The 23688-nt window shown below is 41.2% G+C and overlaps 1 protein-coding gene and 1 long non-coding RNA gene across 10 annotated transcripts in view; one reads left to right on the top strand and one right to left on the bottom strand.

Moving 5' to 3' along the window:
* LOC141372631 (uncharacterized) overlaps positions 1-21498 on the bottom strand; it is a 29317-nt gene extending 7819 nt beyond the window's left edge. Inside the window, exon 1 of the long non-coding RNA XR_012377976.1 lies at positions 20959-21498. This is a non-coding gene — a long non-coding RNA (uncharacterized lncRNA). The remainder of the gene's footprint in view (positions 1-20958) is intronic.
* Positions 1-23688, top strand: part of FAM13A (family with sequence similarity 13 member A) — a 368559-nt gene that overhangs the window by 316978 nt on the left and 27893 nt on the right. For all 9 annotated transcript variants that reach the window (XM_073891947.1, XM_073891949.1, XM_073891945.1 and 6 more), the window contains 3 exons: positions 8262-8338; positions 8732-8774; positions 18295-18442. In XM_073891947.1, coding sequence (XP_073748048.1) covers positions 8262-8338; positions 8732-8774; positions 18295-18442 — 268 coding nt within the window. The remainder of the gene's footprint in view (positions 1-8261; positions 8339-8731; positions 8775-18294; positions 18443-23688) is intronic.

The following is a 23688-nucleotide window of genomic DNA, read 5'->3' as shown; positions in this document are numbered from 1 at the left end:
TGGGAATATGAATAGGTCGTTGTGGCTTTTTGTGAGATTTAAAGGCAACTCAGTGTGCTAAAGAATAGAGAAAACTGAACAAAGTTCATACATAAGTCCCTTTCTGCTCCCTCTGTTCCGATGACCAGGCTGTTTCCTTCACTTGCCATCAGACATTCTCAACAGTCGGCACTCACTCATCAGCCCCGGGAGCCCAGATGCTACGCCCACTTCTCTGCGGAAACTGCTTTCTCCATGTCACTGTTTGGACATGGGGTTGAGATGGCCTTTGAAGACACCTGTGCTCTGATGTCTGCTTGGTCCTTGACTTCTCAAGTCCTCATGGGGCTTGACACTTCGTCCCTTTTTCTCAGAACTCTCTCTCTCGGCTTCTGTGACACTGACTTCTCCATGGCCTCTCATCCCCAGTGACTTTCCTCCATGTCATCTCTTTCACTGGCTCATCTTCCACAAAACATACATGGATGGAGATGTTCCCCAGGTTTTCTCATTTCGCCTTCCCATTAGCACTTTACTTGAGAGCTTTTCCACTTGCATAGTGTCAGACGTCACCGCTCTACAAATGACTTGCAAGTCAACATTTGATTGGAGCTGTCCCCAGTTCACCTTAGAAAGTCAACATGCTGGGGGCACCTGGGTGGCTCAGTCGGTAAAGCATCTGACTCTTGGTTTCAGCTCAGGTTATGATCTCAGGGTTGTGAGATCGAGCCCCGTGTCAGACTCTGTGCTCAGTGTGGAGTCTGCTGGAGATTTCCTCTCTCTGTCCCCCTGCCCCTCCCCCTCTCTAAAAGAAGGAAGGAAGGCAGGAAGGAAAGAAAGAAAAAGAAAAAGAAAGAAAGAAGGAAGAAAGTAAGTCAACAGGCTAAAACTGAACTCATTGTCCCTCCTTGATCTGTTTTTCCCCTGGAGAGCTATCTGATCTCATCACGCCATCATATTCTCAACCCTTTTCTAAGTCATTTCTTGGACTTGCCCCTAGTCCCTCCTCCAGCTTTTCAATCAGTTGTCAAATTTAGTTGACTCTGCCTTAAAAATGTTATGAAGGTTCCCCCTTGTCCCTTTGTATTGCCATCACATTGCTGAGGCCCTTGTTATAACTGCCCTGGAACGTCAAAACAGCCACCCGACACGTCTGCACCCGCTCCCAGCCCCACGCTGCCTTACCTCTGCAAAACAGTCCTCTGCCTAATGCAGCGATTTTCAGCCTTTGTTTTCAGTGCACTACGACTCAGCAAGAACTCCTGTCAAAAACTACCTGACAGTGACTCTCTGGGTAGGATCCATAAAATGTAAAAAAGCCCAACATTGTGAGCCACTGATTTAAAAGTATTCATTCTTTCAATTATACAACTAACTATATGACAAGCACTCTTTTAGGAACCAATGACACAATGGTTATCAAAATGGACACACTGTCAGCCATCCTGAAGTTTCCATTCTTTATAGGATCAAATAAGAAACAAGAAAATAAATAGTCAGATGGTGACACATGCTGTGGAGAGAGATGAAGCGGGCAGAGAAGACAGGAAGTGGTGGGAGGTGTAGGATTGATGTTGTACAGAGGGTACTGGGGTCAGGCCTCCCTGAGAAGATTTGTGCAGGGACCTGAAAGAGGTGAAGGAGTGAGCCATCAGGAACTTTGGGGAGAAGCTATCTAGGCAGAGGGGGCAGCAGGCTTAGCCTGCTGAGGATGAGCAAGAGGCTGCTGTGATTGGAGCAGAGTGGAGGATGATTTTAAGAGATGAGGTCAGAGATGTAGCAAGGGTACTGATCACTTAAGCCTTTGTAGCCATTTTTAGGTCTTTGGGATTTACCTTGAGTGAGATGAGGAGGCATTAGAGGATCAAAGAGAAGAAAATCATTTTCTGATGTACCTTTTTGAAAGAATCACTCTAGCAACTATGTTAAGAATAGCCGGGAGGATGAGGGAGAATAGCTCAGAGGTGGTAAGGGATGAACAAACACTAAAGCAAAATAACTGACATAATCTAATCAAGAGATGATATCAATTTAGGCCAGGATGATAGCTGTGAAGGTGGTAAAGTCAGACTATGGATGTATTGTAAGGTGAAAACAAGAGGATTTTCTAATAGATTGGATGTGGGTATGAAGAAAGAGGGGGGATGCAGGATGACTCTGAGACCTTTGGAATAGCTAGCTGGAAGGATGGAGAAAACTATTGGAGGGGCAGATTCGGGGGGGGGGGATCAAAGTTTCATTTGGATATGTTGAGCTTACGATGTTTATTAGTAAAGAACCAAGTAGGCAGTTAGATACATGAATCTGGAGTTCAAGGGAGAGGTGAAATAACTTTGGAAGTCTTTGGCACCAGTTGGCACCTAAAGCCTTGGGCTGGACTGAGCTATGACAGCATTTTGGGACACCAACATTTAGTGGGTAGGCAGAGGAGAAGGTATAAGCAAAAAAGATTAAGAAGGAGCAACTAGCAATTTTCAGTGCAAACGTGGGCAAGAGCCTTGTTAGATGTCAGTTAAGAGCAAATCAGAAGAGAGAAATTGGAATAGTGAGTGAATAGTAATTTCACATGTATATAGCTCACCCACATCTACCTCGATGGTAGATTTGGGTGGAAGAGAGAGGAAAACATCTAGTTAGATGGGTTCAAGAAGAATCGGGGGAAATGAATTGGGTACTGCAGGTATGGAAAGTCTTTGAATAGGTTTGGCTCTTTTGGGGGTGAAGAAAAATGAAGCAGCAGCTGGAGATAATGTAAGATCAAGAGAGGGGTTTTAAGACAGTGACATGGGGGTGCCTGGGTGGCTCAGTGGTTAAGCATCTGCCTTTGACTTAGGTCGTGATCTCAGGGTCCTGGGTTCGAGCCCCATGTCAGGCTCCCTGCTTAGCAAGGAGTCTGCTTCTCCCTCTCCCTCTGCCCCCACCCCACACTCGTGCTCTCTCTCTCAAATAAATAAAATCTTAAAAAAAAAAAATACAGTGATATGGTAGAGTATTTGTGTAAGATAAACCAAAAGAGGGAGGGAATGATGTGCAAGAGAAGGGGATCCATTGCAGGATCAATGTTCTTGAGTAATTGATAAGGGGTGGAGCCTAGAGGAGGGCTGGAGGGGTTTGATTATAACTTACTTTGATCTAAAGACTGTTGCATCAGTCCCAGGGTCCTGGGATCGAGCCCCGCATCGGGCTCCCTGCTCTGTGGGAAGCCTGCTTCTCCCTCTCCCACTCCCCCTGCTTGTGTTCCCTCTCTTGCTGTGTCTCTCTCTGTCAAATACATAAATAAAATCTTTGGGGGGAAAAAAAAAAGACTGTTTCATCAGAAACTTGAACAGTTTGCCCCACCACCTCCTTCACATTACACCAAAGGTCTGTCCCTATGTTCTAACCACAACCTACCCTTCATCTAAGAAAAATACTCTTCTAACTTTTTTTTAAGATTTTATTTATTTATTTGAGAGAGAGAGAGAGAAACAGCATGAGAGGGGAGAGGGTCAGAGGGAGAAGCAGGCTCCCCACTGAGCCAGGAGCCTGATGCAGGACTCAATCCCAGGACTCTGGGATCATGATCTGAGCCGAAGGCCGTCACTTAACCAACTGAGCCACCCAGGCACCCAAATACTCTTCTGACTTTTTAAGCTCACCACATTTATACACACATCTAGAATTTCTTTCCTTTGCATACTATTGAATAAGGAAAGAATGTGCTGACCACTTTGAATTTTATGTTTGCCAATTAACGTTTAGCAATTATCATTCAGAAAGAACCTATCTGAGAAATAAAGATAATATTAACAGTGTAGCAAGCTCCAGTTGGAGGAGTAACCAAAATACAGAAGTCATGATGACAAGGACCAGTGTCTGTCTGGTTCACCTCTCACCCTTGTACCCCAATGCCCAGCAGAGTTCAGCACTCATCAAACAAATGTGTTGAAAAAAAGTGCATGAATGGTTGCCATATTTTTTAGGGTAACTTGCATAACAAGAAGACCCAAAACACAATGTCTTGAACACAGTAAATGTTCCTTCTCCCATAACCTAAAAAAAAGTTGAGGGCCAGGGAGAAGAGTAGAGGACTTGCTCTGTGCAGTTTTTCAGGAACCCAGGCCAAGTTCCTCTCTGTCATCTTCAAGTAGCTTCCAGTGAACTATGGTGGTTTTCATCTCCTTTCCAGCTCACAGAAGGAGAGCATGAGCATTGAGGAATGTGCCTGCTGGGGTAGTTTATTGGCCAGGCCTAGAAGCCACACACATTGTATTGAGCATCCTGTTGGAGAGGAGTCGGTCACATGGCCATATCTCATTGCCAGAGAGACTGGAGAATGCATTGTTGCTGGGCGCATGTGGCTATGTCATTTCTGGAAGGAAGGTAGAGTGGATTTGGGTGGATAGTTAGCAAGTTCTGTCAGCATCCTCGTATCTTATCAATAGTTCTTCTTAAATATGGATTAAGTTATACAGTTGCTTTAAGCAGTAAAACATAAAATGTACTAAAGGGTACAAAAAGAAACTCATGTGCACATTAAACCTTTGTTGATGAGAATATATCAAATATTTTCCTTCTCTTAGAGCCTAAGGTTAGAATAGTGAACCTGTTTTGCTCCCAGTGTTCTCTGCAGCCTTCAGACTGAGCTGTTTGTATATGGAGGGAAAGCATTTTTTTTCAGTGTCCTCTATAAAGGCCTTGTCAGCATTTTACAGCTTTAGAAGACATTTGTTTTTGCTCCAAGCGTTTTCAAGGGCTTCAGTGGTCAAACAGGTTTTGAGCCCAGCTTTCAATGCCACAACAGACAGGGGACCAAGGGGAAGAATTGAAAATAAATCCCACATTCTAAAGCTAATTTTTTCAAGGATTTTGCTCTTTTTAGATTTGAGGTTATTTTTATAATTGAGGAGGGTGGTTCTTAAAATTCAGTTCCTTCTGACACCCAAAAACTGTCCAATTAAATTCTATCACAGCACATCTGTGTGTTTTGAAAGTCACTGGTAAGACTTAACTGAAGCAAAATTTTATGGATTATAAACTAAGCTTTATCTGTTTTTTTTCATGCAATTCAAGAAGCAGTTTCATTAAATTATTCTTAAAGTCATAATCTGTTCTTTGCTGTTTCTTAAAATTACCCATTTAAAAGATCCTAAGTTTAGAAGACCAATTAAAGTAAAAATTAATGCAATAACACCTTTTTATAAGAGTTTTATTACTTTAACCTTTCATAAGTGCAAACATTAATAAACTCCTCTTTCACCACACCTAGAGAAGTGTTTGGGACATAAAACAGTTCAAAACCTTCAGAAGGCATCGAATCCGTATTTTCTCCTAAGGCAAGAACTATTATAGCTGCAGAACATTTGGAAATCCAGTAACATTCTTCCCATACAGTGGAAGGAAGCCTTCTGCATTTCAGCTGTTCTTTTGACCTGTACATTCTATTTTCCCCTTCTCCCATCTCACTGAAGTGAGGGGAATTCCTGATCTCTTTCTTTATCTTAACCGTAGGCGAAGAATGGAAATCAGAACTTATTGTGTGTTTTGCATCCCTGGAAATAGGTACTTCTGTTACTGTGTTCAGAGACCTTGAAGAAAGCCGAGATAGGTTGCCAGTTGTAACACATTCTTCACATGTTCCTGTATCCAAAAGGTATAGGGGCAACCTCCTTAGCGAAGGAAGGAACCTGGTGTGCTTGCCTGCTGCGTTAGTGAAAGCAGCTCATGAATATTCAACAGTCTCCAATGTGTGGACAACATGAAAGTTGGAATTATTATAAAGCCTTAAAGAGGAATATGGAACAAGATTGAAAGTCACCCTTTGTCGATTACATCCATAAAAAAAAAAAAAACAGATCCTTGGGGAATTCTTAAACATAGGGATCAAACATTTTTTAAAAAGCGGGTGGGGGAGGGAGTCCAAGTTACTGCTTACTACTTTTAACCCTGGAGATCAGCCAGACTTTCTCACATTTTCCAACTGCTTTTTGCAAAGTTTTCCATTGTATAACATAACTTTTTTCTGTAATTCTCAAAACCTATAAGCAATTATATCTTGGTTCTTTTTGTATAGGAAAAAAAACTTACTGAAATATCTAAATTTATATAATACTACTACAGTTTACTTTCTCTTCCCTCTTTCTGAATATGTCCTACCCTTAATGTTAAGATTTTTTTATTTTGAAATAGTCATTTGCATATAATTAAAAATGTATTTCACTGACACTGTTTTAAAATGATCTGAGGATAAAGGGTTTTGCTTTCCCTAGGAATTCAGGTTTCAGAGCTTTAGAAAAACCTAATGCTATTGCACTAGATCTTACACTAAAGATTTTGATAATCTATTGAAGATCACCAGTGAGAACAAACACAGATTCTTTGTCATAGATATAACCCCCTTTTATCAGGAAGATCACATTCAGGTAATAGCAATTATAAGAAGCCATTTTAGAAAGGCCTCTAATAACTCAAACTTTAGAGTTATAAAAATGTAAATATAATTGAATGTTGTCATAATTTTTATTTCTCAGATCCATTCTAAAATGAACTGTGTAAATCATCTAAGCATGTAAATTGATGTTAAATAATGGCAGACACAGACACTCTTTCCAGTATCTGGAGCATCACCTTAACTGGAGAAATAGTAGTAAAATATTTGGGAGGTGGATTTCATAGTTTTAGAAATAATAATAGCATCAACAACAATAGCTAATATCCTTTAAATGTACCAGGTATTATTCACGTTCTCTATGTGCATTATTTCCTTTAATCTCCAAGGCCCCCTATGTAATTCTGTTAATATTGCCATCTCCATTTGCCAGATGTGGACATTGAGGGTCAAGTAGGGTCAGACAGTTGGTAAATGATAGAGCTAGGATTCAAACCCAAACATTCTGACTCCAGAGCCACCATTCTAACTATTACGTTATGCTGTGTCTCCCTTTGTTTCTACCGTCTGATAGAGCCCGGGGTTTTAAACTTTCAGAATTCCAGATAAATTGGCCAAACCAACATAAATGGAAAACAATTCATTCATCTACCAAGCCAAAGATTAGTTTTCTACTCTAATTATGTGTTTATTTTGTGAGGATTTTTATATATGTCAATTTCATGGGATTATTGAGAACCTTAATCAGATTTGCTTTGTAAAGGGTTTTTCACAATGGGAGGTTATAAATATGTAGATGAACACATGTTGCTTCAATATGTGTTATTCTGATGACCTAGAATAGGTGGATTGTGTTTATTAATGTCCTTTTAAAGCAGATATGAATCTTTGAGTTCAATGAAATTCAGGTTCAGATCTCTAAGGCAGCTCTTTTTTTTTCGGTTTACTGAATATAAATGAGCTCTTGTTTGCTTTTTTGTAATCTTCCTTCATGGGCATGACTTACTTATGATGTGCTCAGTCACCTGAATTGTATTCAGAAAGTATTGGCCATGTCACAAAAACCTTACAGGTATGCCTCCTGATAAGTATTAAGCCCTCTCGGGGTTATATTCCTCTCGGGAAATACATGCTATTCAAAGTAAGTTTCCTGTTTATATTTTTTCCATCTTAGCTATTATAAGGATTAATATTAAATATCACAGAAAGAAACGTTATTAAGTTAACACCATTTCTATTCATGGATAGTTTACAGTTTGGGTACAAGCTATATGTTATCCCACATTATATTGGCAATTTATCCTGAAAATATGTTAAATGAGCAATGAATGTTACATTGGTTTCTGATAAGATTCAAGGTCAGATTCCTCAGTCCTAGTTCTAATTCTGCCCTAATGTTCTGACAGTCTGGGTTTTGTTATGTTTAGCTGTAAGGTATGGCTGTTACCTAACAAGGACATTATCGGATACAATGATCATTTTGTGTCAGATATCTTCATTAAAGGGATGATAAAATTCAACATCCAATTTTATGCAAGCAGCATATACTAAACTTTTGTAGTTTTACTAGTTTTAACAAAGATAGAAATATGAGGACTAGAATTCATTTATACCAGCATATTATCTGATCTTTCTGTTTTAAATAAAGGAGGATCTGCTGTTGCATATTTCTTACCATTCCTACTGGGCAACCACAATTTGTTTTGTTGTTGTTGTTGTTGCTTTTTGTTGTTTTTTTTTTTATTTTATTTTATTATGTTAGTCACCATACATTACATCATTAGTTTTTGATGTAGTGTTCCATGATTCATTGTTTGCCTATAACACCCAGTGCTCCATACAATACGTGCCCTCCTTAATACCCATCACCGGGCTGACCCGTCCCCCCACCCCCCTACAATTTGTTTTGTTACAGAATATGGAAAGCCTCAATTCCACACCATCTCATGAGAGGGCTGGACCTGACGATGTTGAACTGATGTCAGATGAAAGGTAATTTTAGCATTTGCTCCTCACATTGCTTACTAAAAGCATGAATAATAGCTTGCTTTTTTTTTTTCACTTAATACAATGTGCATTACAAGAACTAGAAAGAATAGAATTAAAGGTCTGTATGTTTACCAATGGTATTTTATAGCAAGGAAAATGCTTAGAATAGAAAATCTGCTGTGGTGCTATTAAAGACAAATAACCCCATTCGTGGTTGTGTTTCTAGTTTTGTTTTATTTTGATTTTTTGTTTTGTCTTGTTTTTGAATTTTACAAGAATTTAATGTAGAGCCAGTCAGCCTACTTTTAAAATAAATGAAATCATAATTTCACTGGATGAAAAGCATTGTTCTAAAACTGACATTTTATGATATTTTGTTGTTGCTGTTGTTTATAGCAAAGAAGATGAAAAAGACAGCAGACATACCCAGCATTTTGAGGTGAGTAGCTAACAATTTTGTGATTGTAACAGGGCTGTCCATATGTTCCTGAGAGCACACGTGAAGCACTATGAGCCTGTCAATAAGGGTTAATGAGATTGACAGGACTGTGCTTGATCAGAAAGGCAAATACTGAAACATAAAGATTCCTTGAAAAATCATATTCTCTTTGCTTTTAAATGCTTTTATTTTGCTTGCAAAGAGAAACTTCAGCAACATGGAGATTTCCCTTTAGATTTTCCATAAAACAAAACAAAAAGCCAAAGCTACTGGTTTGATTTTCCATGTTTTTATGCATTTTTAAGTGATTGAAATAGGCAATGAATTTAGGGGATCTGTCACCGAGATTTATCTCATTAATTTTCAAATTAAGATAAACTCAGTGTGAGTTATTATACCCAGTTTGTTTTCTGAGTTTTGTCTCATTTTAAGTAAACCATGGAGAAAAAAGATCTAACTCCCTTATGCTGTCTAGATCTTGAAGTTCCGGTTATTTCCCGCCTTCCTCGTTCTCTGAGGGCATCGCCGTGCTGACCCCACGTGATTTCCCTTGCTCCCAACTCTGGCTTCCATTTGGTGTGCTCGGCCCCATTTTTCATTCACGTATGTGTGTGTAATCTACATCCAAATGCCTCCACCTCCACTTTCAGTATTTTTATCAGTTTCTCCCTTGGGCAAGATTTAAAGCTTTTTTCAACCTGTTCTTGAATTCTGACCCTTGAAATATGAATTATATCTAGAACTCTCCCTCTAACCCAGTGATTCCTAATCTTTATGGGACATTGTCCTAATTCACTGATGGAGTTAGGAGCATCTGTTGAGTCCTGCCGTGTACATGTCCTGGGCTAGGAGCTACAAGGCGGTGAACAGCTGCAGTCCTCTACCCGCCTTGGAATTCTACAGTCTCAGAGGTTGAGACTCTAAAAGCTGTGGACCCCCTTCTTAGACAAACGCACCCTCGTGTACAATTTGGCATAAAATTGCTGGGAATGAATCACCACCTCCCCACCGCTCCCCGCTGGTACTGTGGACCTGTCCTTTTCCCGCTCTTCAGTTTTTGCCATGTCCACTTTATCAGCCTAGCCGGCTAATAGGAGGGGAATGCTTCCTCTTTCTGACTTCACAGCTGCCGAGCCTCCTCTTTCATCTCTTATTTCCCACTCCTTTAAGCTTCCTTCCTTGGGACCCAGGCATCCAGCTGACATTTTTTTCCCTGACACCAGGTACCTTTTTTCAGAGCCCAGTTTCCCCCACGATAGCGTTGCTTTGTTTTCCTTCTTGTTTCACCCTTTCTCAGCTCTTTTCCTCTGCTCACAGCAAGCACTTACTCATCATGCCATTGAACGTGACTTTAAAGAAGATTGCTTTGCCCGCCTCCTAGAGAGGTCTTCTCGGTTCCTCCCTTTTATGCCTGTTCTCCCTTATGAGATGAAAGGGTATAGAGCAGCCTTTGTGGATGGACTTCATAACATTAACTCATAAATTCCAAGTGGCACCCGAACTAAATCCGTGCCGAACTCAGTTTGCCTTGCTATGTTTGTGGGCAGCGCCCATGATGGTGGATGAATCACAGGGGAAAAGTCTCAAATCCTGCTTCCATGTGCCAGGTCCTATTCTTACATGTGTCAGCCATGTGCAGTTGCCAATCAGCACCCAGCCCACTGCTGGCACTCCTTAAGCATTCACTATTAATAATCATGGTCGTCATCATACGTTCAGCTAGGAGATAAAATTAAGCAGTGAGTTAAAATCCAGCCTAAGCTCTCCGTGTCAGGTTTCTTTTACAACTGCCCAAAGGAGAAAAACAAGACATCACTCCACAAGATTGGGATGATGCTTCTATTCGGGAAGGCATGTGCTGCTTTCACTAAAGGATATATATTTAATTATTAGGGACAGACCGTGAAAAGATGTTTTCCATTTTTAACGCCCTTTCCCTTGTTTACAGTGCGATATCATTGTTTACTACTTGATATGTGTAGAACTTTCTAGAACTGATTAAACAACCTAAATAGTTAATCTGGTGTTCTGGTACTATCACAACAATTCCTAAATTTCAGAGATGAAAAATAAGTCTAGACTTTGGTTACCCCTCCTAGAATTCTGCCCAAGCGGTGTTTTATTTCACATCTCCTATAGCCTGAGATTGAGAAACCAGTGTTTACATGCTCACTGTGGATGGCTCTTTCCAGTTTCATTTTCCATGAAGACAGTTGGTCCTCATTAATACCATCCTTTAAAATTTTCCTTGTAAGTTCTTAGATTCATGTACGATTAAGGCCACCAATGCCGGCTATTGAGGAAAAGGTGGTCGGTCTTTCTTGTTTTGACTAGCATCTCCGTTAGAATGTGGAACATTAAACCCAGTCTCGGAGATGCTCCTCAGAGGGACACAGAGGCAGAGAGAAGCTAGTCTTAGAATCTACGGTTCAAACGCAAATGCAGGCACAACTGTGACTTTATTCTTGAAATAAGCATTTTGCAGCCCTAGATGTGTTTTTGTTTGAATGCACGTGTTGAAAAGTGAACGTGGGTTTATCCTTTCGTTGCACATCTTTTTAGTTTTTTTAATCAACTAATCTTACCCAAAAAGAGAATCTGCTCAAGATCTCAGATGGCCAGTGAAACTAAAGTATGATTTTTATGGGTAGGTTTTTAAAAGGTGGGCATTTTAATAAAATACACTTTTTTGGGATGTATGAAATGAACTCATGTAAGGAAGAGCCTGGCGTCCTATTCCCTGAATATGTTGGAGTCCAGGGTCTTTGTTCTTTTGTTTCTTTTTCAGCTCAGTGAACATCTGTAAGTACCCAGAAGAAAGGTCATCCTTAAAACTAGCAATTTCTAGATTCCAAAAGATATCACTGAAAGTACAGATTTTCAAAGTTCTGTTTACAATAGAGCTTAAATCTCATGCTTCCATTTGATTCCTTCTGATAAGTTATTTTCTGATGTGGAAATAGTTCATGCTTCTGTATGAAGTCCCGAATATTAAAACTGTAACCTTATGTTTAATCTCTTTATCAAGAAAGCAAAACCTGTAAGAATTATTGAGTGCTTAGAAGGGTATTACCTTATTTGGGTGAGGTCATTTTATTTCAGAAGTATAAGGTTAATGAAGTGTTAAATTCTTTTGCAATATTTTTACATTATGCTTTCTAAGCCTACTGCTTAGAAGAGCTTAAAAAAAAAGAAGAGCTTAGAAGCATACCTTTGATAACAAATAAGACATTCATAATAAACAAAAGACCATTTCCCTTTTTTATCCTCCTTCAAAACAAAAGTAAAAGAAGGGAGAGAGAGAAAGAAGACAAGGCTTTCCAATCAAGACTGAGCATTAATATTAATTATCAGACATCTTAAGTGTAGGCTTTTATGTGCCCTGAGCAGGTTTGAGATAAATTCTGAAATATCCTGTCAACAAGTACTTATGAAATGAATCACTGTGTCATTTCAACTTCACTGTATTCCATGGAAGCGTTAGGATTTTGTTACTGGTTTTAATGTTAGAACCAGAATAATTTAAAAGCTCTATTTGTTTAGATTCACTTCCCATTTCATCCAGTCTCTAAAGGCTACGGAAGCTTTGCAATTCACATGAATTTTGGAACTCTGTTATGTCCACTTTCCTTTATTGTCAGGCCAAACAGTAAATGTTTATGGTTCCATGTGGTTCTTGTATTAACGCTGTGTGGTTCCTTCCTGTGCAAACTGCATTACACAGTACACTCTCTGATCTCATCGCTCCTGGCTCTGGTAAGCTCTTAGGGTACTCATTTATATCCTGTGCAGGGAGGGAGAAGGGACGAAACAAAAATTCACCACCTATTTGAAGTCAGGGGAGGAGCAAGATCAGTGAAGTCTGAGGATTGGAAAAGCCAGGTCCAGTTAGACAGGGGCAAGTCTTGACAAAGATAAGGTGAGTAGACTAATAGCGGTTCCTTTTTTTTTTTTTTTTAAGATTTTTATTTATTTATTTGACAGAGAGAGACAGCGAGAGAGGGAACACAAGCAGGGGGAGTGGGAGAGGGAGAAGCAGGCTTCCCTCTGAGCAGGGAGCCCAATGTGGGGCTCAATCCCAGGACCCTGGGATCATGACCTGAGCCGAAGGCAGACGCTTAACGACTGAGCCACCCAGGTGCCCCTAGTTAGCCGTTCCTTGACCTGAACATGGGCTGTCACCTGAAGCCTCAGGCAAGGTGAGCTTTCTGAGTATTGGCTCCCTAGCGGCCTGTTTTTTTCTGTTATAACATGTGTGACACGGGCACTTATACGTTCAGTGTCTTCCTTCCACACTAAATCCCATACCTCGTTAATTCCTGTAATCCCACTGCCTAGGACATAGTATGTGTTCAGTAAACACTTGCAGATGAATGAATGTTGAAAGGGAGGTAGTAAATAATTGGAAATAGCGTATTTTTCTCAGTTACTATGGGCTAGCCATTTTTATACATGTTTTTCATTTCATCTTCATAACAACTCTATGAAGTCTTACACTTGTGTGACAGAAAAAACAAAGCTTTAAAAAAAGAAGCCAAAGTACAGAGAGGTTTTCATTCAAGATCTTGCAGCCGATCAGCTGGTACTGAAACTCAGATCTCTGCCCATCCCCTATCTGCCGTACCATATTGTCTCTCCTAAGAGCCGTGAAGATGTAGTGTGTTTTTGTCTGGTACATCATTTTTGACAGGGGTTTGGTGTGTGAACTTGCAGCACAAGGATCCCTGAATTGAAAATTGTGAAATTGCAGTAGTCCTCCATTATCCATGGTTTCACTTTCTGTGGTCTCAGTTACCCCTGGTCAGCCCTGGTCCAGAAGCAGACGACTGTCCTTCTGACATATCATCCGAAGGTCACTAGTAGCCCAACGCTGCGTCACAGTGCCTACGTCATTCCCCTCCCTTCATCTCATCACGTAGGCATTTTGTGATCTCACACCATCACAAGAAGAAGGGCGAGCAGAGTAAAGATGTTTTGAGAGAGAGACCACATTCACATAACTTCTATTACAGTATATTATAATTGTTCTATTTATTAGTAGTTATTGTTCATCTTACTGTGCCTAAGGTATCAATTAAACTTTATCACAGGTGTGTATGTATAGGAAAAAGCAGAGTGTCTGTAGGGTTCAGCACTGTCCTCGGTTTTAGGCATCTACTGGGTGTCTTGGAATGTATCCCCCCAGATAAGGGGGACCACTGTAATTCATTTACTCTATGATTTAACTGAAGACATAAGACGTGTAAACAACAAAAGTTGAAACCAGAAATATTTTGGTATTTGAGAATGTCCTTGACATTTGAACATGAATGACCTAAGAGAAGCAGCGGACAAGCAAGTAGACCAGGGCAATGCTATAGGACAAGCACGAGGAGAGAGTGGGGAACAATCTGGAGAGGGGCCCCACCCAGTCTAGGCTGACGAGTATTTGAGGGAAGAGTAGACTTGATGCTGGTGTATTGCTGCAGAGCCTGAACAGCTTCAGCGTGGGTAGCCACGGAGCGGCAGCCCTAGCACCCGTATGTACATAAGCCCGGGCCCACACCAGCAGCCCATGCTGCATCCCCCAGCGCAGCAACTGCGGGGGGTTCTGGTGAGACCCATGAGGCCGGAAATTGGGAACCAGGCCTCCAGGAGCATCATGCAGGTAAGAGAGCAGCAACCGCAGGGACTGATCACAGCACAGCAGAACAGAGCTGAGCATGTGGATGCGCTGGCGAGTGCTGGGCCAAGCGTGTCCGTGCTATACAAGCTGGTGTGGTTGATGCAGCAGAGACCCTTCCCCTGCTGTGTAGGAAATCAGCCAGGAAGTCCAGATGCTTATGCGGGTGAACATAGGTCTACAATGTGAGTGATACCCTGTTATATGTGGCACATTCTAAACACCCTTACATGGTGACTCCACATACAGTGATCTCTACACAGTGACCATGCCTCAGGGCCTTTGCATTTGCTTTCCTTCTTCCTGGAATGCTCTTCCCATTGATGGCTCACTCCCACATTTCCTTCATATCTCTGCTTATATGTCACCTCATAAGAAAGGCCTTTCCTGACCACCAGATAGAAAATAGCAGACCGTGGCCCCCACCTCCATCATCTCTCTTTCTCTGCTTTATTTTTCTCCACAGTTCATGTCACTATCTGACATTTTTTCTTTTACTGTCACTTCCTGTAAGATTCATTAGGACAGACTTTATTTTGTCCTCTGAAGTATCTCCAGTGTTAGAAAACTGTCTAGCATGTAATAGGTATGCAAAAATTATTAGTTGAATAAATGAGTAAATATTATCTTCATATCTCTAGCACACAATGGCCCTGTTATAAGTATATCATGTGATATATATACACACACACACATGAATAAACTAATAAACTTTTGACCTGATTCTCTTCATTAGAATAATAGCATCTTAGGGGTTGTCTATTCCAGCCTCCTACCCAGGGCAGTAATCTCTCCTTCTCCCACATGCCCGACTCCCAGACTTCATCTGAACACTGTGAAGGGCAGCTAACTAATCCACCAGGTGGTCTGTTGTTGTACTGCGCCCAAGTCAACTGTCCTCAGAACCCCACTGAGCATTCCTGAGCCTCTTCCACAAAATATCAGCTCTCTCGGTGTAGGGAGCTTGCATGGCTCACAATGCCCAGCACAGAGGGGGTGCGCCAAACCATGTCATCGAAGGAATGAAGAAATCTGTGCGTTTTGGAGGGGAAAAATTAATTTTCTAATTTTAGTCTTCTTTAAAATGGATACTAATTCAGATGCAGAAAAAAATTATCTCAATTTCCTTTGAAATGGGTGCTAATACAGATGGAGCAATTGTAAAAAGTACGCATTTTTACATTAGTGTATGCCTGTGTGTGTGTGTGTCAGCATTTCACATGTGTCGTGTCAAGCACCACAGGACTCTGAGTGCCCTGAGGGGACACACATATGGCAGGAAGCAAAGCCGGTATCTCGCGTTGGGAAGGGACACGGGCTGCCTACAGAACCCAGTGCTTAGGCCTGCTGGTCTTCCCACCAGCATTCACTCCCATCTGCAAGGCCTCAGCCTGGAAAACACATTTCACCATTGTTACTCTGTTTCTAAAATCCTTCCGTGGCATTCCAGTATCAACTACAGGCTAAAATCCAAACTTAGCGGAGCATACGAGGCCTTTCTCAGTCCAGCGTCTGCTGATCCGACGCCCTCATCCCCGGGCGTCCCTCCATCCCGTCCTCCCCTGCTATGACCAGCAAACCCCAGGTTTGCTGCATCTGTTCCTCCTCCTGACCCCTCTCACCCACACTGTCCCCAAAACAAAATCGCTGTTGCTGACTCATGATGGGACCCCAAGTGGCTCTTTTCTCTGTTGGTTCATCATGCATCTAGAACTCCCCTCTTCCAGGTAGCACAGTTCGCCTTGAGTTGCTGTTGGACATGGCTCGTCTCCAACACCTCTCCCTGGTATTTTGAGATGTGGCAGTGTTTTTCTCATCTTCTTATGGTGCCTAGATGATGAAAATACTGAGGGCCTCACCTGTGTGTATCTTATGCTCCAGGCACTGTGCTAATGGCCTTGCATACCTTTTCCCAGATCTTCAAAGGAACCTTGCTAGATTGGAATTGTTCATGCCGTTTCACAGATTAAGAAACGGAGGCTCAGAGAAGTGAAGCAGCTCAGCCCAAGCACCAAGCACAGTGAATATCAGCCATGCAGGTCTGCTTGTTAGAAAGATCCACGTCCGTCCCACTGTAGTGCAGTGTCAGGGGCCGAAAAACACTCCACATGGACAACATGCTGGGCTTATAATATGGAATCATATTTCTTATAGTCTTCCTTTTTATATGTCTCTAAGTGGAACAAGTGTTAGAATCTTTATTGAGAAAATGTGTATTTGCGGTATGCAGGTTCTAACACGCACACGCGCGCGCACACACGGTTGGTGACTGACCCTGTAGCTCTTAATAAGCTGAGTGCCAGATTTGGTCATTCAGCCCTGGTCCACTTAGGATTCAGCTCAAGGAACAAATAACTTTTTTGGCATAAATGCATACTCTACCTTCTCCCCCAACAGACAAGCAGCATTTTGAAAGTATCTTAAAGCCCCAGTTTTACCTGGCATTTTCATCTGACTTTGGTAGCTCATCATGAACTGTATTCCCAATGTGGTGAAGAAAATAGCGGTCCTCTTGCATCATTTTGTGGAAATATAACAGTAAAAGCCCCATCTATTCCCTGGTGATATCAAAATGGGTTGAATAGCTATTAAAAGTAGCTGGAAGTCTTAATAGTGCTTATTTTAAGCAGAAGAGCATTTCTCATGCATTAATGGAATCATTTATGACTTCCAGATGTTTGGGTTTTTTTCTTTTATTATATTTGCTAAAATAAATTTCCAGTTATTCTCCAAGAAAATCTTTTGTACAGATCTGTGCTACTTGAGAAGAATATTTGTGAGTAAACACCTGTGTTTATAATCTTAGGAGAGAAGGGAAAGTGACAGTGATTGGGTTTATAAGATGCCAAAAGAGCAAGGAAAAAAAGAATGAATTTCAATGCAAATTTTGTTCACATAAAATCACTTAGCTAAAATAGCAGCCTTTGAGAGAGAGTTTTCCCATCCCCCAGATATCTCAGCCTGGGTGTAGGTGCCCCCAACGAGCAAAACCAAGTGTAGCTGAGTGTTTAATATTCGGACTAGATGACTTGTAGGAAAACAAGTGACAGTTGGATATTTGTAAGATATAAATTATGCATTGCTGACTTGCCAGTTCTTGGTTTTTTTACTTTAAAAAAAAAAAAAAAGTCCTGCTGCCTGTGTAATTTTGGCTCATTTCCAGAGTCCGTATTCCTTACTGCTAGCCCAGATGAGCTGCCAAACCCCTGTGCTGTTTGAATTTGCGCAACAATGCTTTAATGCCCAGAGCTCCTCCATAAATAGTCTGTCCTCCCCACACTTGGGGCGAAAACAACCACAGGAAATCTGGGACTGTGCAGCTAGCCCTGCTTAATTGATCTAAGCCTGCCGGGGCCAGCAGGAGAGCGTTCGTGCACACAGCCGCTGTTCCCGGCCTTGCAGGATTGTTCCCCTAAGGGGCAAAGAAGTCTGCATGCAGGAGACACCGTGTTGCTTCCCCAGCCTTGGCAACAGCAGTAGCCGGATTTTTGTTGTTGTTTACGGTCTTCAGAGCCCTACTCCTTTAAGGAAACACAAACTCCTTCCCCTCCTTCCCGACCCCAGTCAATAACCGTCAAGACTGTCAGCTACCTGCAGTTACCCAGAGCAGCAGCTCGTGGAAATCCTCTTGCCTTTCTCACAGAAGAAAAGTTAAAGGAGCATAGATGGATGGTTGCTTTTTGCATGCAAGTGGCCAGCTAGGATCCAGGGGGCATCGAGCTATGATTTTGATTTCTGGGCTGGGTGCATCTACCGCCACAGCTTGGGAGGTTTCATCCAGAAGGAGTGGAATTGCTGCAGACATTTGTGGGTTTTGGTGAGCAGTAGATATTTGGAGACGTTGTGCTGTTATTACAGAGCCCCACAATGAAGATTCAGGAGCATCCCAGTGTACCTGACACCAAACTGCAGAGGACTCAAGATGCCGATGACCAGCAGGAGAGCTTTGTCTCTGAAGTGCCTGAGCTCGACCTGACTGCATTGTGTGATGAGAAGAGCTGGGAAGGTAAGATCCTCTGCTATTTGGATGATTTAATATCAGAAAAGCATATATAAAGTAGCCTAAATGAGGGGCGCGTCACCACATGGATGTATGAAAGCGATGGGTGTAGGAGTAACTGCATTTCTAAATGACTGCAAATCCTTTCCCTGGCATAGGAATGTGTCACATTAAATGTCGCCAGGAGTAATTGCAATCTAAGAAAGAAAATGTGCTTGCCCTCTATCGTAGCGTCACCTTGCAGCCTTCTTTATTTCTTAACTCACCGGGAGTGCCGATACGTACGTGTGTGTGTGTGTGTGTGTGTGTGTGTGTGTGTGTGTGTGTGTGTGTGTGTGTGTGTTTGTTTCCCCTTTAGTAGTACCGAGCGGAGTACTGAGCAAGCCATACACGCTTAGGACCTCATCTGGGTGTAGCTGCTCTTCCCGCTCCTTCATGAAATCTCCTTCCCATTTTTTTTGAAGAAAGATGTTTCGGTTTGCTTTGCTTCTTTGTTTTTAATGGATAGCATTTTTTAAAAGCCAGGTTAGCCAGCATAAGGGATTTGCTCCTCAGAGAGAACACTGAATAAAAAATGCTTCCGAGGGAAAGCCTGCAATAATACAGTGTTTAAGGTTGGTTTTTCTGGAGATTTTTGGCAAATCATTAGACATGTACTTGTGAGGAAGAAGAGGGTGTCCTCATCTTGTCAAAACTGCATTTCAGGAAGATGCTTGCTCCGGTGTCATCAAGCTGCTCTTCCTCCCTTATCCCTGTGTCTGCATCCGGACCAATCTCAGTGTGTATCCAAAATGCATGCCCAGCTGCCTCTGTGCACTGGGTGTGTTTGGAGGCTACAAAGAGGGAGAAATCGTGTGCCTGGTTTCAGAACAACAGCACGACTTAACACAGTGACAGAGAGAATCACAGCTACAAGACATCAGTCCTTTTCCGAAGCACCTGGATTTCCTCGTCTTCTCCCCACCCCTTTTTAAACCAAACAGTACTCATTGTGATAATGAGTTTAGATGAAGGAGCAGAAGACGGTCTAAAGAGACCACAAAGTGAAAAAACAGCAATCCCTTTATGCTCCTTGCATCCAGGGCTTGGTGACGTGAAAACAAACTGTTTTTTTATTCTAGTTCTCCCTCTTTGCAATCCAAGAAACATGTTCTAGCCCTTTCCCATGTAATTAGGCAGTTGGGTTGGAGATTTTCTCAGACCTTCCCAGCTCATGATACGGTCACTAGAAAAAATTGCAGGGTGTTTTGTTTTGTTTTGTTTTTAATTTCAGTGATACATTCCTGGGTAGTGTTTTATTGTTCTTCTTTTGTTTTGTGGACTTTGGAATATTCAGGTGTGTTTTAAATTCACTGAAAACAACCCCCCCACACACAAAAAAGTAAGTCCCGTAGTAGCCGCTGTTACCCAAATAAAAGAAAAAAGCAGTAGCTAAAACAAGTGCTGTATTTGGGTTTCACTAATACAGTCTCCACACAGAACTCTAGATAAAAACTAGGATTTTTGGACAGAATTCAAATTAGCCACGTTACCTTGGTATATTCAGTAAAGGGGGCAGGGAGATTCATCTAATCCCCCCCTGAAATGGACTCAGTTTGGTGATTTTTATCTTAGTCAGCCATAAATTTGTGATCTCTTCCAGCATATGTTAAGAGGGCAGTATGAAAATTCCCTCCAGGGCGCCTGGGTGGCTCAGTTGGTTAAGCGACTGCCTTCGGCTCAGGTCATGATCCTGGAGTCCCGGGATCGAGTCCCACGTCGGGCTCCCTGCTCAGCAGAGAGTCTGCTTCTCCCTCTGACCCTCCCCAATCTCATGCTCTCTCTCTCCATCTCATTCTCTCTCTCAAATAAATAAATAAAATCTTTAAAAAAAAAAAAAAAAGAAAATTCCCTCCAGTGTGGTCAGAAGCTAACTTCCCTTAAAACTGTTTTATTACTTAATGTAAAGAACTCTCTTCTAGATGATAATAATAATAATAATAATATGAAGGAACCAACATTTTATGTTGGTCTGTGACCAAATTATGTTATCCATAATTTTATGTTATATTGGGAAATAAGGTGGAATCTTAAAAAGCTTATGGGGGGGGGAATGCAGTAGGCCTGGAAATGCTAATTATGTTATCTATGTAATTTATGAAAGGACTTGTGTTAACTTTTGCCAATTACTGCCTTACTTCCTGAACTTGCGCATCTTAAAACTCTACACGGATTCATTTCAAGGCCATTTTGATCATTTGGTTATTGTTTTCAGTGGCCATTTTTTATCATATATTTATTTTAAATTTTCCCCTTACATTATAACAGTAAGTATAATCAAAATAAAGGAATTGTTGCATAAAGGATAGTTCAGATGAGAGCCATGAGTCCAATCACTAAAATATTACCTTTTTTTTAGAGCTTCACTAAGAAACACACAAAATGGTAGCTTTGCAGTAAGGAATCCACTTTGCACTAATTTAAGCTGTGAACGTGAAACTAGGGCAACAAAATATATAAATGGAAGTAATAGTTAATCAAACCTTCTGAGCCAGAATCCGCCTGTAAGTCTCCATTACCAGTCTCCGAGCCACCATGTAGTGTAACCCGCTCTTTTTGGTTTGCTGGTCTGTTCGCCGTCCCCACACCTTAGGTCACACTCTCTCATTACAGAAGCGTAGAATGTTAGGTGAGTACTCAATGAGCAGCCTGCTGGCGCTAGCCTCAGCAGTGGAAGCTCCCATATGGCAATGACGTTCTCGGGCTTCTGGGGCATGTTGTATCAGGGCAACAAAAAAGTAAATGAACCTAATAATTAGATAGAGTGGAACCCTCTCAAAGTGAACACAGGCTCAGAGTCTAATCATGCTTGTTGGCAGATACATAATACATGCTTTTTCCTTTTTTTTCTCTCGCTCTGTATGTTGCTATGTATTAGGGCACATTTTTTTACCTATCCACATCATATTATCATTTTATTACTTCCACTCTCCAAAATTAAATGAGTACACAAATCAAATGTACCATTATTTGTTATGTAAACCTTTCAGAATTGCATAATCAGAATGTTCCTAATCAGCCAATTCATCTTGATTTAGGGGTATCATTTGTGGAAGTATTGAGGTTTAAATACTCAGCTATTCTATTAACATTGTCCTGGTGAAGTTAAGCTTAAAAGAACATTTTTAAAGGACATAAAATACTTTGTATTTCTTATTTATTACTTACTACTTGTCCAAAATAACTTTGGAAATTCTCTGAAAGAATGATGAAGAAGCAAGGGATCGTAAAGACCTTTTGACTGGACACTGCCATTATATAGATAAGAAAGTTGAGGCCAAAAGAAGCAAAATGATGATTCAAGATAACGAAATCTCCTGACTTCCTCTCTGATGCCTCTTTCTCAGCAATGCCAGTTATGTATCCTGGCAGGCAGGGGGCCATAATGGCTAAGACCAGGCAGCTTTAGCAGCTTTGTGGACAAGTTAGTAAATGTGTTACAGTTTCAGCCTCAGTTTCTCCATCTTTAAATAGTCATAACAGGGGCGCCTGGGTGGCTCAGTCAGTTAAGTCTTCAGCTCAGGTCATGATCTCAGGGTCCTGGGATGAGTCCCACATTGGGCTCCCTGCTCAGCACAGAGTCTGCTTCTCCCTCTCCCTCCTCCCCCCCTGTTCATGCTCTGTCTCTCTCTCTCTCTCAAATAAATAAATGGTTTTTTTTAAATAGGCATAACAAAAGATAATAGTGAGTAAATAGATATTGTAGTATTCACTTAGTAAGTTTGTTGCAAGGATTAAGTGAGCTAATATTTGCAAAGTGCTTGGCACAATACAAGCACCTAACAGGCACTATGTGAGTGTTAGTTGATGTTATTACTGTCTTCCATAAATGTTTCCAAATATAGTTTCAGGAAAAACCAGCCTAAGTTGGACTTCTTTGAAACCAGAGCCCGGTTCTACCTAATGACAGTGGGTGGCTCTGAACACAGAGAAGGAGTCCATAATTACCGGGTCCTCCACTGTTGACCAAGGACAGAGCTTACCAAACCAGCATCCTTGTGTGTGTGTGTTTGTGTGTGTGACTCTGGGTTAGGAAATGTCACATTTGAGAAGACCTCAGCTGGGCCTTTAACAGGGACTCCAGTGCCCTGTCAGATGTGGCAAGAATAGCAGACAGTCAGGTAACAGAGTGAATTAGTAACTGATTAAGCATGCAGATACACAGATCAAAGTTGACACAAATGGGGGTCTTCTCATTAGCAAAGTCCTCAGCTCTAGCCTGTTCCACACATTTTATTAATGACTTAAACGGAGCAATTAAGGGCCTACTTATTACATTTGCAAATAGAGACAAAGCAGATATATGAAATGTAAGGATTAAACTGGGATTGACAAAGCTGACTACTAAGGTTCCTTCTAACTCTGATCGTTTGCAAGATTATTTGAACAATTTAATAGGGCTACTATTGTTCTAAGGTTACGTTTTGGAACACTAAGGAAATTTCTATAATAGGATTTCCCTCCCGGGTGGGGTTTACATCTTCCAGTGTCTGGGATGTGCACATACCTCCTCGCACCACCGAGGAGCCACCTTGAAAGACGGTATGACATCGTGCCAGGAAGTAATGACTCTAAATAGCATGTAGTTGGAAATGAGAAGTGGAAAACATCAGCTCCCTTAATTCTGGCAGATTTCTTCAATAAATCATCTTAGTAGCCAGTTTTCTTTTGTATAGCAGATGGATCCAACTGGCTAAGCAGAGAGTAGCTGTATCTCAATGACCACATTAATATTACTCAGAACCATGTTTCTTCTTCCTTCCGTGAATTTCCTTTATTTCCGTGTGTACGGTACTGTCTCAGTTGGAACTCCCCCAGGATCTATTCTTTTCGATTACTTAGGTAGCATGAGTACAGCTTTTATCTCTGTTACTTCTGACCTGCTGTGATGTCCGCTGTCCTGGTGGATTAATTTTTCATAAAGAGACCTGCCATATTTATGTCCAGAGTTCTTTGTGACAAGACACGTGACTAAAATCACGGAACTTAAGGAATTCTGGTCTGGATATAAAAACACATTTCTTTTATGTGATGCTTTAAGATGAAAATCTAATTCAAAGCCTCAAATCTTTTCTGTTTTCCCTTTGAATACTTTTCTTGGAATATCTTTGTCCATTTCATTGCTCTAGAATTACGGATTAAAATATAAACTATTTCTCAGACTAGGCACTGGGAATGGTCAATGAATACATCCTCAAAACTGAATCTCTAGG

Source organism: Callorhinus ursinus, unplaced genomic scaffold (genome assembly GCF_003265705.2).
Source record: "Callorhinus ursinus isolate GAN/ISIS: 27379988/994484 unplaced genomic scaffold, GSC_fseal_2.0 scaffold4, whole genome shotgun sequence".
NCBI classification, from domain to species: Eukaryota; Metazoa; Chordata; class Mammalia; order Carnivora; family Otariidae; genus Callorhinus; species Callorhinus ursinus.
This window is presented reverse-complemented; position numbering and strand designations above follow the sequence as displayed.